Source organism: Diorhabda sublineata, chromosome 2 (genome assembly GCF_026230105.1).
Source record: "Diorhabda sublineata isolate icDioSubl1.1 chromosome 2, icDioSubl1.1, whole genome shotgun sequence".
Classification (NCBI taxonomy): Eukaryota; Metazoa; Arthropoda; class Insecta; order Coleoptera; family Chrysomelidae; genus Diorhabda; species Diorhabda sublineata.
Window position 1 is genome coordinate 22196030 of NC_079475.1, and position 18251 is coordinate 22214280.

The following is an 18251-nucleotide window of genomic DNA, read 5'->3' on the forward strand; positions in this document are numbered from 1 at the left end:
TAAAGAATTTATTCATGTATATATCTTATGTTATAACAGTGTCACAACAATAGAATATAATGTAAATGTACAACAGACACAATTTCAAATATTAAATATTTGGTGGTAGATTTTTTTCTTGTATTTTGATCTTCTTTTGGGGTAACCTATTTTCATATTTTTATAAGTGTGATAAATTGTAGATTAAATTGTTTTGTAGAGTAGTATTCGTAAAACTTTTTCTCAGTTGAAGAACGAACATTACAAAAAGAAAACTTCAAACGACATATAAATTGGGACATAGAGATCGTGCCACTTTTTGATAGAGCAACGAGTTATTATTCAAAATATTTGGGGGATTATTTTGACAAGTATCTAAAGGTTTAGTTTATAGTGTGATAACAGAAATTTTAGTCAAAATGTTTTTTGTCTGGAAACAGCAATCATACGGTTTTCTAAAATTGTATAATGCTTGTTCCTATAATATGCAGTTTTACCAAATTATATGAGGTATATAATGAGATATCACCATTCTTATATCGAAATAGCAACAAAATCAACACTATTTTCATAATTACTAAATAAATGATTATTTTGCGTAGTAAGTTAACAATAATGTCTAGTTCTCGACGAATTCGAACGAAAATTTTATCTTTGTGAGCTCAAATCTAAATTGTTCGTTTTCCGATATATTTTTAATTTTCTTCAAATATTATAAATATTTTCAATTTGTACTAATAACTAAATATAATGTTAGTAAATAATATGACAACTGGATCATTCTTTCATTTGTATTGTTTTGAATTGTAGGAACCTATGATAAAATGATATGAAAAATATTTCCATTACACGTTATAATGATCAAGCAAAACTGCAGGTAGGCTGTAGATAAATGATCATAACAATAATCATTTAAATGATTTCCGTGTTGAAAAACTGTGTTTTTAAATATTAATTTTTCCATGGATAAGCAAACCGGTATTGGAAGAAAGAATAAGAAATTATAAATTAAAAGTGGTACCTTGGATGAATACATTCAAGTACATGAGGATTTAAAATATGAATGGATCACTTTGTTGGTATTGAATCAGTGAATAGCAAAACACAAAGAATGAAAATTGTTACTAACGAGGAATATGTAGTACGAGCCGTTGCCAAGAATCCCTATAAATATAAAATCCTGATAATTACATCAAGAGACAAACAATGATTCTCCTCGTAGGCTAGTTGTTTGTGAATGGGCTTAATAATTTATTTTAAGATGTGCTCACTGGCTTTTTTAGATAAGGTCTGACTTTTAACACGCTTAAGAATAATTTGCCATTATCACAACCACATGAATAATAATTGATTTCTTCATTTGGGAAACTGCGTATCAAGAATCTGCAACATCGTCTAATGAAACATTGAGTTAATATTGATATTAAAGAGAGCGGCATGTAAGTGGGATTTTATAATTGTAAAAGACAGGAAGAGCATTCGTTTACCACTCTCTATCTCTTTCTATGCACTTTTAAAATTAAAACTTCTTATTTTCTAATCTAAACTTCGACGTCATGACAATAAGAATAGAGTGGAGAGAGATGAAGAGTGGTATATCGATGTTCTTTTTCTTTCTATCAGCAGTTCGGGCCTATTTGAACAAGCTCCCATACCTCGATCTTTCTGTCTTTAATATGAACTCTACTAAATGAAATTTAAAATAGTATGAGATTAATATTATTGACATAATTCATTGAGAAATCTAGTAAATTCATTTGAATATCGAATAAGGATTTGTATAGGAACATGTTTTATGTATAGGTTGTTAGCTTAAAATTACTTTTATTTAATATTCGTCAACTTGCAACGCAAAATAGATAATCATTTATTTATTTATTATTCATATACTAATGGTTTATTTTATAGCGATTTTGCTATAAAAATGAACATCTTTCTAAATACCTTACACAATGTCGTTAAGTGCCTTGGATATATAATTTTTATTACTGAATATTTTTTACTATCCTCACATATTTTTTCTTTATTAAAATAATCATTGCTAAGTTTCCTTCAGATTAATTCGACCTAGTTACTCTGTACTTAGGTCTCTTCTGTTTCAAAATTTCGATAAAGACTTAAAATTAGCCGAAACGTCAATTTTCATCTATCTTTTAAAAATTATTAAAAAAAAACTAATTTTGAAACAGAATTTTCATTATCTCTCCCTGAATTTTTGTTAACTTTTTCGAATAAACTTTATAACGGCTGAGCGTAGTTATACTAAAATATCACCTTCTATACGGGGTATAGCTATAAAATGAGAGACTGGCGGTGTTACAAAAAAAGTTTGTATGAACTTATACAGATGAAAATATGAAAAATTTAATATGCAAAATTGTTTGTCGAATTGATACTCAAGTCTCATCATTCGACTAGCGGTTTCTAGGTTTATTAGCTGGAACTTTCGACGATTTCTATCTATATTAAAAGGAACAAGATTTGAAAAGTCCTAAAGCAGCTGATGCAGGAAGACATATCATCAGTTATTGCATAGCTACACCTCGTATCGAGCAAAGTTATAACTGCCCTCCCCATAGCCAATCGTCCCATCAAAGAATATCGTTTGAAAATCCGTTAATAACCTTAGAGTGTCAGTTATACATAATAATAATATATTTTGTGGTCCTCTAATATATCTTAAGTACATTTTATATTTAAAATAGTATTACTTTTTTCAATACCAAGTTTTTTATATACATTTAGTAATCGTTTTGACTCAATAAATTAGTTGAGTGTACATACAATGCTTTCTGGAAATTCATATAGATATGGATTTGCAGTTATTAAAAAAAGATACTGAGATGATATGAATGTATATCGATCACGTCAGTATCAGTTAAATAACAGCACGAATAAAATGTTTATTGAGCAACTGGAGCTAGTAGAAGAATGTGAATGTTTCTTGACACTGACCGGTTCATAAAATCAAAATTTGGATAGTGAAGGTCATCAATAATGACAGTTTGTTCGCAAAGATCCACATCTTCAAATCGGTAGATAAATCATAATTACATCTAATTTTGCACAAAGATCGATAAGTAAGTATCATGCAAGATGGAAGTTACCTGAGGTGAGCAGTGTGCTTAAATCAAAATAGCCATTCTCCGAGAAAGAAACGCGTTAAAAGTTTACAGTGGCTTAGTGGAATTTGTTGGGAATAAAGCCATCAACATGGGTTACTTCCATTTGCACAACACTCATCATCAACTGACCGACCCATTACGTTTGTGACCTTTTCACATATCTACAAGAATGACAAGAATGGAAATGGTTGCTACAACTTATTTCCTGACCCTCATATTTAAGCTCATTACACGACATTATTGTTTTTTATGATCGATTTCATTTAAAGGCCTGTGATAAGTCCGCTCTAAATTTATCAAATCCATTCTCATGTTCATATCACTTCACTCAACAAAACTATCTCACTACCTCTTCACTAACATTTAAACTGATCAATCAGAGACCGAAGATCGAGCGAATTGAATTGATTGATTGAAAAATTAAATTTCGAAAAAATTATAATTATGAGAGTCTCACATTTACTAGGAGCACTTTTAGTGCTGCTAACATGTTAAATTGTAGCACTGTGGAGGTATCATAACACCGAAATCGGTCATTTTTAAACGAAACCTTCAGAAAATGATCGAAAGTTAGTTGACTTTGAATAATATTTATTTTTTAACAAAGAGAATTTTTTACTTGTATGTTGCAAAAACTATGTAACAATAGCCTTGAACCTTCAAATAAATAAATGTTGTGTTATATTTTGTTATGTCTCGACACAAAAAAATATTTACGAGCTGTTTCAGATTATGTAATTAAAAATCAAATTATAATTCAGTAAAAGAATGTGAAATTAGAAAAATATTATTTATATAGAAATATGTAATAAGCAAAGTTATATCTTTATTGGATTCTCTAAATGCACACATAATATAACGAACGACTTTTATATTCATATTAGTATACAATAAATAACACCATATAAAAATAAATATTTAAACATTTAATCTTCTCTCAATATCCCAGTTGAACAAATACAATTCGCCTTCTACACTGATGAATCTGAATTATTATACATAATAATTCTGGTTATAGTACAAACAGAATTACTGTTCAAATGATCAATCTTCTATCCCAACTGAAATATCAGGTAATAAGTATGCAGTTACATATAACTTAATTGCATATTTTAAATAAAAATTATCAATCTGCTTCGTTATTGACACCTGCCGAAGAATTTAGGTAAAGTACCTTATCAATGAGCTCCGCAATGATAGCATGGTCAGCACCAATTGTTGCTTACCAGGAGTGAATCGAGAATATTTGAATTGACACCAAAAACTGACATCCTGTTTATTTTATGATATTATTGTGAATTCGTACTCAAGAAAAAATTAATTAAATTCAATGGAGAAGAAAGTTATCTAAGTATATTTAAAGTTTAATATCAAATCTCAAAATATGTGTTAGTGAATAAAACTACCCTTTTTTCACGTGGAAATTATAGTTCTCATTCTAAGACAGAATATTAGGAATAAAAAATACATCCATTTTAATTAGTGTCCAAAGCTTGAGAAATATTTGCGGTATTTGAGTATTTACTCAGCAAAATTGTGTCTCGAGATTATTATAGATTCACTCGCAAATAATATAACGAAGCAAAGTGAAGAAAAGAACGTGAAAAAACTAAATAAAGTATTTATTCGAAAAAATTTCATACAATATAAACAAATAAACGTATATTTACAGAATATGTATAAAAATAATTTTGCAATAAACAAAACAGATATAAGTAGACAATAAAAATTATTTCCTAAAATATCGAAAATATGTTTTTCAAAAATGTTCATCGTCTTGATTAAGATCAAAAAATTCCTGTCAATATTTTTTATTATGTATTTTATTTATGATTCCTAATTTATGAACAGTTTTGAGAGAAAAAGTCCACAGAAAATAAATTAGTCACAGTTTAAAAAATATGTAAAATTCGCTTTACAGAAAAGGCGATGTGCTGTAATTACAGAAAAAAAGGTTGAATTAATAAGAAATAAATTGAAAAAATTTGAAGTTTATTTGTATGGGAGGGGGATGTTGCATCCATGAACCACATTGTTTTTCATAGAAATTATGGAAAATAAAAGTTGAGGACACAAATTAGATCTGCATATCGGATTTAAACAGACTGTCTGCCTGAAATAATCAATGGTGATACGAATAATTTGTCATGCAAAAATATCAATATTCTGTATATCCATAACGCAATAGATAACTTGAAGAATCCCTTATACTAGATATTACTTCTGAAACACCCTATATAGTGTTATTTAAAAGACCCCTTCTTATCTCTGAACGATTATACATAACTTAGTAAAAGTTGGAAACTGATTATTATTGATTGTAAAGTAATAGTAAATACTACTTCTTCAACAATTCAAGTTACATTTGCTTGTGAAGTCAGTCACAGTATAGTTTTTCTAACAAAAAAAAATTTTACCTATACAAATTTAGAATGAATGAGTAATAATATTTTGTAATAATATGAAATTAACCAACAACCAGACATTGTCGAATCAATTTCTTTTAGTGGCGAAAGCTTTTCTATATGAATGAAAATGTGAATACAGAAAGTGAGAAATGAAGTGACGCATATCCTCACATACATGTGTATGATAAAGTAAGACGGATGAGGAATATTATAGTAAGTTTAATGGAATGGTCAACTCGATAGTCGAACCTCAAACCTTTAGTTTTTCCTTAAATCTGCGGTTTACGTCAGTGAACTTAAAATATTTACGTTTCAGCACAACTTATTGCTTTAGAATGAAGGGCTATTTCCGCAGACACATTTGAACAATTACGAAAGATAACATCTTATAGATTATAGGTATTGGGGTTATTTCACTGTCAGGTAAGTAAATGGGGTGCACTTTTAGCAATTATGACAGTAGATCCTCAATTTAAACATTAAAATTGAGTATTAATAAACAATGACAAAATTTGTATCAGGATTTATTTAATATACTATTTAGAATTATTCGTGGCAATGTTCTTCACAATCTTCAATATTCAGTTTTCAAAATAACAAGTGGTAAGTTGGAATTTCTGGAACCATTGGCGATATTTATACTGAATGCACTGTTTACACCACACAACACTCACAATTACACTGTTTGACGCGCGTTTCGATAACCAAGTTATCGTCTGAAGGTAAAATGGTAAGGTAAATTTTCAATCTCTGAAGACGATAGCTTGATGATCGAAACGCACATTAGACAGTGTAATTATGAGTGTTGGACTGTCGGTGGTAGAAACCAGAAAACAGGGAATTTTGACTTGCCCTTTACATCAATAATATAAATCAGATTTTCTAGAATAAATTAATATCTAACTACCTTATTTTCTCTAAAAAAGTTAGTTGGAATATATTTTCCAACTAATAGTATCGCCTTAAAAACATACAATACTGGTTTTCTGTTGCCTTATTTATTTAGTGTTATTTTGAGATACATTAAAACGTAAAGAAAGAATGTGGGTTCATATCCTAATCAAAATTGTTTTTTGGGGGAGTTTCAACCTCCAATACTGTTAACTTTGAATTTTTTAATTATACCCTGTGGTCAAAACGATTATATATATCTTCATAAAAATTACTTAGACTGAACTAAATTTAAAAATTCTTCTCTGGTTTTAGGGTCGTCTCGAAAAACGCCTAACATTGTAGAAGTAACAGTTTTACTGTTTATCTTTTGGACTCCTCGCATAACCATGCACATATGTCTGTAAAAAAATAAAACATAAGGTATATGATTGTAATATATTTAAAAGTCGTACATCTTATTTTCTTTTTATATGGACATGTATGCTAACGTTGTATAATCGCAAATCATTGATAAATGCTATTAGTTGTGACAATTTCATTATTCCTACTTCTTCATTTTCGAGCATGAATACCCCCGCTATCTTGGTGTATACAGAAATTATCTGTTACGATGCTTCTCCATAAAACCTACAGTCGCCGGTGATCATTTTTATTCTTTCAAAGTGTTCATTTAAATGACAATGTTCTATTAGAAGCCTTGTAAGAATACCTAGGACGATGTATTTACATGGGTCACACTAAATATTTTGAGATACAACATACAAAGTTTTTTAGAATGATTTCATTTATATTCAAAGTGATAATCATCAATACACATTTGTAACCGAAGCTTCCACGACTTGAATGCTTGAATGCCCGAAAAAAATGTAATGTCCACCGCGTAAATGTTTCTTTAGATTAAATGATAACCAAAAATATCATAACCAAATTAGGCGGATATGGTGAATGTTCAAGGACTATTATATTATTTTCATGTAGTTATAAGTTCAACTATCGGCTGTTCAGTGTGTAGTAATACATAAAAATGGGACAAAACTTTCCTAATAATGCTTTTTCGCCATTGTTGGTTGGTTTTGATGAATCTTCGTTAATCCACATACGGCTATCCTATCATGCAGAAATATTGAATTGAATTCACTATTCCGGATCCAGCACCAAGAATGTTCATTACCAAATGCGCATTGTAACCTCTTAAGACTTTGTTCTTCAGTTAAACCTACCGTGAAATCAGATACTGGGTTTCAAATGCACAATTTGAGTACCAAATCGATCACATGCATGTTCAAATGGTCCTAATGAGAGCTGTGTATGTTCCCCTTGTCCTTCAAACACCAGATAACTGTTTGAACGTGAGTTCCAAAATTGCGCTTTCAACACAAATTGGAATTGAGGTTATGTAGGAATTTATTTAGATTTTTAAAATAGAGACATAACCGGGCTGCTTAAAACAGTACTCTTACATTCTTATGGAATCAGCAAAATTAATGTTTCGTAAACAAAGTGTTTAATAAATTGGAAAACAACCATAGTAGATCTTATAGCGTACAAATTCTCTTGTAAAATTCATATTTCGATGGAAAATCTTTTGTTCCACTATATATTCTGAGATAGCAGCGACTCATCTGCGCTCAGAGCTTACTAGTTAAAGATGATGGGTTTCAAAAATTCAGTGTTGCTACCTGTAACTCGTTCATAGTAGCATTTTAAAATATATTATTATTAGACCATTCGGTCACAATTTCCATGGAACAGTCTCAGATCTCTAAGGTCGGATCTAGATTTATGTTCGAGTAGTTTTTCCCTAGGAAACAGAACGTTTCTGGTCAGGTGAAATGAGTCTAGGTCCTCTTTTTCACGGTATGTTCGCTTTTTAGTTGTCGTGTACATATCTGTATGCTGACACCCAAAAAAAATTCAAAAATTTTGTAGGTAGCTTAAACATTTCAGTAAGGCCACCATATTGCGTGACGTTATAGGTATAAAATAAATACTGAACATGTGCTACAAAGTAAATACGACAGTTAATCTCTCGGTTATTCTAAAATAACTTAATTAATTTATTAATCTGAAAAATGGTATATAAATCGTGTTTTGTGCCAGAATGTAGAAATACCACGACTAAAATACCTATTAAAGTTTTTTTCTTAGGATGCCAACAAATTGGAATATACAACAAAAATGGTTTGAAAATGTTTGTCGTATTGACGATCCTGCGATATGTAATTATTTTAGTTGCCAAAATTTTATCCATTTTAATACTTTATAATAATTAAGTTGATAATGCTTTCAATTTTTAACATGATTACGTAAAAATGTAAGAACTTAACCTATAAAAGATTTATTCACTTTATTCTTATATTATATTATTATACAAATTTATACATAACTGATGAATGAAAACTATAGCAGTACACCGGCAACGATAACAAGCAGACAACTGCTCAATATTTTTATTAAAACTATAACGTCACAACTGAACACCAATGAGAATCGTTTTCTTATGTATTAAAAATTTTATTTTATTTTATCACTTTTAATTAAATATTTTTTCATATCAAGAACTTATAAAATAAACAAAAAATACATACTTTTTAAAAAATGCAAATACCATATTTTCCCTTAAAAAGTGCTAATGCTATGTTGTTGCATTTTTAAAAGTTACTCCTATTAAATTTAAGGTACCGAATGTAAATATTTTTACATCGCTAATAATTATATCCGCTGTGACAATCTATTTGATAGATTTAGAAATGAGTATTTTCTCAATATACTAAAACTGTTATAGTTTTGATTATTAGTTGTTTAGAGAATTATTGGAATAAAAACACATTGTTCGCCTCTGGTATATGTATGTAAGTGACGGTAAAAAAGAATATTAATAAACAACATTTATATAATATCTAAATTGCTTTTGAAATGCCACTTTTATCACGCTGTAACAATAACATTCCATAATAGCTTATAAAACACATAAATTACAGATGATTGCTATTAACAAATTTAAAGATTGCCAGTCTTTATTTTTCATTTTAAAACGCATCAAAATCAAAAACTTTATTAAAAATTACATCGATTTTTACTGCGGTCGTAAGTTTTGTGCTGAATATAAATGATTCACGAGATAAAGAGGATTAAAATCAATTAATCTAACTTGGAATTGCCTCCTCAACCGCCAGCGCCGTTTTCTCCAAATCTTCTCAAATGAGGAAGTCATTGCTGAAATAGAACTCTATTTGAAGGCAAAAGAAAGAGCGTGTTATAAAAATCAAATAGAAGAGTTGGATTTAATTGGCATATACAGGTTAGAAAAGCTATGAACTGATTGTGTCACTCTCGAAGAAACTACGAAAATCGAAGTTTGATAAAAAACTTGTATTTGGTTAACTGGAGCAGGTGCCAAGCACAATTTTGCAACTAAAGGTAAAACTGGAGATCCAATTAACGTTTAAACTATGGATTAAACTCTATTTTAAGCCAAGAAATATAACCAAACTTTTCCAAGGAAAAAACAATCCGCTTATATTGGTTTCAAATTTTAATTTTTTAATAAAGTTTTCTAAACAAAAATGAACAGAACATAAGAAAGATCATATAAAAGTTCTCCGACGATGAGGTAATAGTGTTGGTTAATTTTTTTAAGAAATACAAAAACGATGCGGTGACTTGGGAGGAAAAAGTTAAAGAGGAAGAGTTGGCACGGGAATTTAATTATCAGAATGAAAAACTAGCAATGCCTTTGATAGAATTCCAACAAATAAGTGGGAAAATTGAAAAAAAAAACATTGTAAAAATTAAAAACCAAAATTTTCATAAAACTACTGGAGAACCACCTTGCTCGTCTGTTATTACTGCATTTGATCAAGAGACTAAAGACGTCAGAAAAGTTAGTAACAGATTTAAAATAGTTATTTTAAATTCTAGGGTGAATGTGACAGAAGAGTAAATTAATTCTATTTACCTGTTAATACTTCATTAGTATCGACAATGTTGATAATTTCTTCTTCATTATCGTCGAGCTTATTAAATTTGAAGTGCATATATTCAGTAATTTATCTGTCAGATTTATATAAAAGATACTTTCAAGTAATAATATAAAAAAAATTTTGTTGTAAAATTACAGAAGAATAGGATTCCACAACGGTCTACAAATAAGCTGCACCCTATTCTTAACATTATCTATGATATCCTCGATATATGCTCTCCGAATTCAAAAGAAGAGTGTACGCTGATGATCTGATACATTTGCAAAAGGTAAAAACATGACTACTACTCAAACGTATGTACAAACTGCACTAGATAAATTAATCAACTGGTCTTACAACAATGGATTCAAATTTTCAGAAACCAAAACCAAGTGTATCAACTTCTTCAGAAAATATACACAAGAAAAGCACGTACTAACCTTAAAAGGTCAAAGTTTGGAAATAGTGGAAAGTATCAAGTTTCTGGGCATTATCTTCGATAAAAAACTTATGTAGAAACAGCATATTAATCACATCAAGAAAATCCGAAACGGCCTTAATTTATTAAAAACAATTGCCATCCATAAATGGGGCGCTGATTCTACGTGTCTGATAAATCTATATAGTTTCTATAAGTGGAATGTGTTCCGACTAAGTGAAGATTTTGAGATTTTTTAAGCATGCGCAGTATGGATAAAATGTCTCGAAAGAGAGAGAAAATGAATGCAGTCGGCACCGTAACGTAGATACGTTTTTTCCCATAAAGAAGTATTACATATATGCATTTCGAACAACACCGATTGAAAACCTTTACTGTCTCACCGGAGAATCATCCCTCCAACTCCGAAGAATTCAACTGGGTATGAACTGACATTATAGCAAATGTCTATAAAGGGATAATCAAAACAAAAGTTACAAATGAGTGGAACAAATCGCAGTCGATATTAAAATTTATAAAACCATCCGTTCAACCAAGGAAAAACAGTTTTGATTGTACATCTTACCAAATAAAAATCGATAGTTAGAAAACTAGAGCACACTAAAGTGACAATCTTGTAATTGAAAATCTAAACAGTACGAAAACGAAGAACCAAGTAACGACTTCCCAAACAATATAATTTCTCTACAACAATTCTAATACTGCAAACTTAATGAAATATCTAAAAAACTCAATTGTATCACAAATTGTGAACTGACATGTCCCTAATAATATTTATAGTTGATGCGACAATAAACTTTTAAAAAAATTATATAAAAGTTTAACAGATGGTATTAGAAACATGACGGTAATTATCAATATAATCACCGTAGCGAAACTGGTAGTTCACAAACTTACAGCACCCGAGCGTAAAATTCGGCGTAATGTACAGAATTAAGTACATATTTTAACTACAGCGTCTCGCACCGTCGAGCCAATAACAACGTAAAATATAAGTTCTTGATTCATACGAAGTGTTATTGTCAGATGAATCAAAAACTAATCTGTGGACTGAGTCGCGCAATACTTCCGTAATTGGAAAACTACCTCTAAAGTCATTTTTCTGAAGAGGATAAAAATTATAAGTTCAGTGATATATATAATAAAAGGAATTCCAAATGATATAATTGAAAAATTTTCTTGTATTTTTATATAATCTCAATATCAGATTAAATTGTAATTTTTTTTATTGATTATTTCAAAAATCTGACGTGATACAACAAATAGTATTTGTTACACTAAATTTTGAGAGATATTCACTATTCCGAATTATAATGAGAAAAAGCTCCTGATCTTATTGTTTATACTTACGTTCCTTCCACTATTACAGCTACACCCGCAGGCTGAACAGCTTTGGTAACAGCTACAGCTATTTGTTTAGTTAATCTCTCTTGAACTTGCAACCTTCTGGAATAAATTTCAACGATTCTAGCTAATTTACTAAGTCCCAGAATTTTTCCGCAAGGCAAGTATCCAATGGAGACCTTACCATAGAAAGGCACCAAGTGGTGTTCGCACATAGAAAACATTTCGATGTCTTTTACTACAACCATTTCATCATGGTCCTCGTCAAAGATAGCGTCGTTAAGAACCTCTGCAAAAAAATAGGATGATTATTGGAAGAGGTACATCACGACAAAATAAACTCGCGGGACTCTTCATGTTGAATTGTTCTTGATGTCAATTTCTCAATTGAATTTTCGTCGTGAAGTATTAGTTGTTAAGAATCATTATATATTGTAAATAGGATAAATAAATAATAATTCGAACAGTTTGTGCAAGAGTAAAGTATGTTGTTTATAACATTACAATAAAAATTTACTAAATTGTGAAGAAAAAATAGAACTTGTTTTAATTGTTGGATACAATTACAAAATACATAGAGAAGCCGCAAATATTTTTAATAATAGACATCCCCATAGAAGCATTAGGCATTCAACATTACAAAAATTTTAAATAAATTTAAGACTAGTGGAAATATAGATGATAAATTTAAGAATAAACGCTGAAAACTGGTTGCGAATGAAGACACTGAATTTGAAGTGATGCTTTCTGTCGTAGAAGACCCAAAAAGGGCCTCTAAAATTCAAACTACTTCAGTAAGTAAAGATACAGTGGCAAATATTTTGAAAGGTAATAAATATCGTGCATACAAACCGCAATTTGTTCACACGTTACTACCAAGGGATTACGATATTCGTTATGAATTCTGCGCTCTGATCCAAGGAATGTTGTATGGAGACCCGTTTTTTACAAGAACTAATAGTATTTTTCGATGAAGCAACATTTTCTTCAAACGGAACCGTCTCATCACAAAATTGTCGCTGGTGGTCTAACATTAATCCAAACTTTGTAATAAAAACTCGGAAGTAATATTTTTTTAAAACGAACGTATGGTGTGGTGTGTAGAAAAATAAATTAGTTGGATTTCTTTTTAGACATTTCTCAAATACCGCACAGTACTTACAATTATTAAAAAATGAAGTAAGTGATTTTTTGCACGTCCTTCCGTTACAAGAATGTATAACAATTTGGTTCCAATAAGACGGTGCTTCCATCCATAGTATATTAAACGCTAGAGTACTTCTTGAAAATATGTTTAATGGGAAGGTGATTCACAGGTATTCGGATATTTTTTGACCTCCTAGGTCTGCTGATTTGACTCCCCTTGACTTTTTTATGGGGTTACTTAAAACAGCAGGTTTATCAATGAAGACCATTTGATGATTTAGACCATCTGGAGAGGATTATTTCTGAAGAAAGCCAAAAAATTACCCCAAATATGATACGGAAAGTAATACAAGAGTTTGACAAAAGAACAATTAAATGTTTACAAAGAAAAGGTGGATATGTCCAAGTTGTAGGACATTGAATTAAAATTTAATTATGTTTGTTTCTGTTTAATAGATATTCTTTGTATGGATTATTCTATTTTTACAATAAATAATTATTATGCATTCATTGCGTATGTAAATTGCAAGGTTGTTCAAAAACAGTAATAAATAGAAAGGTTATCATATTTTTAACAGGTAAGAGAAATGAATTGTATCCAGCGAGAGTAATTAATACGAAATGATTAGTGAATAATCACAAAACCTGAATTAACCTTCAGTAAGAATTCAATCCATGTCTACATAAATGTGATGTTCCAATATCAGACGATTTTGGACAAACAAAAAAATTTTTATATTGACCGAACAGTTATTCATCACTTTAAACAAAACATTAATGTGTCTTGAAGATTTTCACTGATAGGTTGGATTTAGATAATTTGTATGATATAATTTATTAAATATTTTATTATCGATTTTGAAGAAATGCGTGAAATTGGTGCAATCATAAAATGGTTAGTAGAATAGAAATATTTCAATATATTTGATGATAGACATTAATTTAAATATAATTCCTTGAATGTATGAACATTTTCTCTGAACATAATATAAAAGACGAACCCAGCTTTTCCAATTGATTTATTTCCCCAAACGTTACGCTTTTTTGAAATTCAAGTTTAAATACTTGTCAAGTAATAAATGAACAAAATCATACAAAGAGAAATTCCAAAGGCTCCTCCTGTCCTCTTCAAATCTCCGTTTTCCGTTGCTTAAAAGGATAAAATCCTTTAAAGTCTTCAGGGCTTAGAAATAAGGTCGAAAGTTCTCTGAGCAAGATTAAATGCTTTATAATAATAGAAAGTCGTCCCAAATCATACAGGGTGAGGATAAATCAATTTTATTTCCAGAATTAATAATTCGTAGGGTTTTTTGTAATATATTTTTATAGTGAAATTTGATACGAGGGATGCTATTTAAGTTTTGAGAACTTAGTGAGTGAACGTACTCAGAACGTGTTGTCAAACGAGTGTAATTTGAGTTGTTTGCAGAGACTTGAAACATTCATCTTGGTAAAAAAATGGAATTAAATCATATGATGATTTTCTATTACTTTCGACGTGGATTAAACCAACAGCAGTGTACTGATCAACCCGCTTCGACTTTTGGTGATGAAGTACCAACTCGAGCCACAGTATTTCGTTGGTTTTCCGAATTCAATCGTGGTCATACTTCACCGTATAGTCTTTGTTTGGACTGATTTCTTTTTACTCTCGCAGTTGTGAAACAGATTTCTTCGAATCCAAGAAAAATGGTATTAGTTGCAGATGTGTATATTATTTTCTCATATTTTGGGGTTTTCCTTCTCTAGGTTGACATATCACAACTCGAATACTTGCCTCTTTACCTTGTTTTGAACCTGAACACACCCTTAAAGCAATAGTTTTATCTGTAGATCGAATCAAATAAGAGATGTTACCAAGTTACTTTGATTAGATGGAATTCCTATTTCCAACACATAATAAAACCTAAAATCCATCTGTAAGTTATATTTACAATTCTCTTATTCTTCCTATTTCCTTTCCATCTTTTATTCTCACATTCATGCATTTACTTCAGATTTCAGACCATAGACGTAGTTTGTGGTGTGAAAAAAATAATTCTATAAATTTCTGAACTGAATTTTGTGAGCTCTGTTTATCAATATATTTAGAACGAGGTATTGTTTAATGAATAGTGTATATAATAACGATACAAAGTAATGCTCCCTAATTTATATCAGTTTCGTAAACCCCTCGACCTCTTAATTCGTTCGGTGCATCGTTGTAAGGAGTAGTAGTAAAACTAATATGAGATCTCATAATGGCATAATGGTTTGAATAAGTCTTATACTGAAAGTTTTGTTAAAATTTCTACCTAATTATTATTATAGGTTTTCTCAAAAACCAAAATTGGGACTGTATGAACAAGTATTCGTTTTTTAATACTACTTATCACCTTCTAGGGGTGTTATATTCGAGGAGGGAAATATTATTATCATTTTATACGGGCAATTTTTCTAATAATGTTGCATAAATTTAGAAATAACCTTTATGTAATGAATGACATCTGTCGAATTAGTAAATACTCGTAAGGATGTGTAGTATCTCGAGTGAATATTTCATAAAACGATATGAAGTTTGTGTTGATGGCAAATGAAAATTTGAATAATAAATTATTTACACATATTCTTCTTCGTTAAAAAGCCGCTTCTTTCTACAACTACGCATCTGCCTCTTCCTATTCTACAATCCATTTATATTGCCGCTCTAACCATAAAATGTAGGAACCTGTTGCCATCTAGATTAATGTTGGGTCATGGAAAAGGAGAGAATGTGATTTCATTAAAATAACATGAAATGCGTTTTAGCTATAGCTGGAATTAACTCTACGAGTGTGAGAAGCAGTGAAAATAATGTAGAATGAACGATAGAGTATTTTTTCCATATCTCAACGCTACGAACTGTATAATATTGTATTTCATTCCATTGTAAATGATATAACGTAAATAAAAAATTGACAAAACGAAATGTATAATACTGTATTTTGTTCTATTATGTATGACATAACGGAAATAAAAAAAGGGCTTTTTTACATTCCATTTGTTTCCAAATGTAAATTGCTGGTGGAAAGTGGGTATGCGCGATGCTCCCGCTAAGTGTGAATCGTTTTCTTGAAACCAAATAATGCAGCACTGCTCCTTTATGCCGAAAGTCGCTATGACTTCTGCAGACTTGGCTAACCGAGTTATCAAGTGATCCGGTAGACACGGAGGTTTATGATTAGTGAACTTTTCACAGAAATACCTAGAATTTCCATGTATAAAAATGTGACTGCTGAGCTAGAATACGAAAACTATGTGCTATTTAAGTTCCATAAATTTTTTATTCTGCCAAAGAATAATGAGGTCTTTCAAGCAGAAATCCTTTGCCAATCTCCGGAACTCATTAAATGCATTTGCCACTTTTCCACATTTGTCACAGTTCATAGGTGCTTATTGTTAAGTAAATGTCCATTTTTTTTTCTAATAGGGTAACTATAAATGGGTCTCTCAGTGAAAGTATTTGAGAACCAAACAAACAGATTCGAAAATGAATAGAGCGGGGAGAGTTGCAATTCTGTATTTTTTTAAAATAGAATTCGCAATGCGTTCTACTACTAAAGTCATAAATGTAACGAATAACTGTTTTCTGTAATTTGAAAATAAATTCGAAGAGGTGCAAACTACAAGACCCCTAGAAAGGCGAATATGTGATTCGAACAAGTGGTAGGTTGTTAAAACAGAACGAGAATCGAACTGTTTAGATACAGATTTAATGGCAGCACAGGCAGAGGAAGTCTTTACATGTACAGACCATTGAAAAGGACACCATCAATATGTAGACCAAGAAACCTGATCGATTTATCGTGGCAGATCTTCACCCATGGTAGAATGTAGAGAATCTATATCTGAACTAACCAGGTTACAGGTAGGTAGAATACAAACCATTTTAAAAGAACACTTCGAATGCCATAATACTCTAGTTTGTTAATCAGAATTTCATTATTCTTTCAATTATCTACGATAAGATTGGTAACAATGCAATAGTACGATAGTGTTATTTTTTCACCACCCTTGGGAAGCAGAACTATTGTAGTTGACTTTAGACAGCTAGGGAAAAGCCCCTTTTCAAAGGATTCGTTGATTAGAGAACATAAAACGTTAATCATCACTTCTAGAAAGTATAAAAATAAATTAGCTGATAACCCATTGATGCCGCAGGAAATCTTGTTTTGAATACTGAGTATGGTTTGCACTAGCTCAAATCTATCTGCAGGCCTAAGGAAGAGACTGTCAGTGATTCTTTTAGATTCTTTAAATAGAAAAGAGCATCACCACTTGAAGATATTTTAGAGCTAATATGCTTACTAACGTTCACAAAATAATAATTATTAAGTTCGTCTGGGTCAAGATCAATAGTGTTTAATAGCTTTGATAGTTTTCTGATTCAATAATTTATAGTTATCTGAGTATCTGAGGATAGTCTGTGAACTTTTCAATATACAAGAGTGATCTCATATTCTTGGATTAAGTACGCGTTCCTTTCGTAGACTATGATTTGTGATAATTAGTTTTACGAGGGCGAAGAGGTACTGAAGCACCTGATAGTTTTATGGAAATGGTCCAAGATTTGTTTAGAGAAAATCTTCACCAACTGAGTAAGTTTTTTTCTCAAGAGATTTACAAGATATTACAAATACGGCAAAAACTGTTCCACTGCTTTATGGTTAGAGAAACTGAATTAATTACTAAGTGATTCACATCATGGGGTAGAAAGTCGAAAACTATATAATCTAGAATTGAGGAATTTCTTTTAGTAATTCGTGCTAGTAAATCCACGTGAATATTTATCTGAAATTAATATTGACCAGAGACTTTCGAATGGCACAATTATTTGGTAAAGTCAATCTTAAAATCTTCGCGTAGAAATCTTTTTCTCTTAGGCAGAGCGTCGAGTGAATTTAGAAGGTACTCGAAAATATAATGAATATTTGAT

General features: G+C 30.5%; 1 protein-coding gene across 1 annotated transcript in view; it reads right to left on the minus strand.

Annotated features, from left to right (window-relative positions):
• Positions 1–87: 87 nt before the first annotated feature.
• Positions 88–18251, minus strand: part of LOC130452624 (GTP cyclohydrolase 1) — a 51391-nt gene continuing 33227 nt past the window's right edge. The window contains exons 3-4 of the mRNA XM_056791973.1: positions 12158–12440; positions 88–6804 (exon numbers count right to left, since the gene is read on the minus strand). Of these exons, the coding sequence (XP_056647951.1) occupies positions 6675–6804; positions 12158–12440 (413 nt within the window). The 3' untranslated portion in view covers positions 88–6674. The remainder of the gene's footprint in view (positions 6805–12157; positions 12441–18251) is intronic.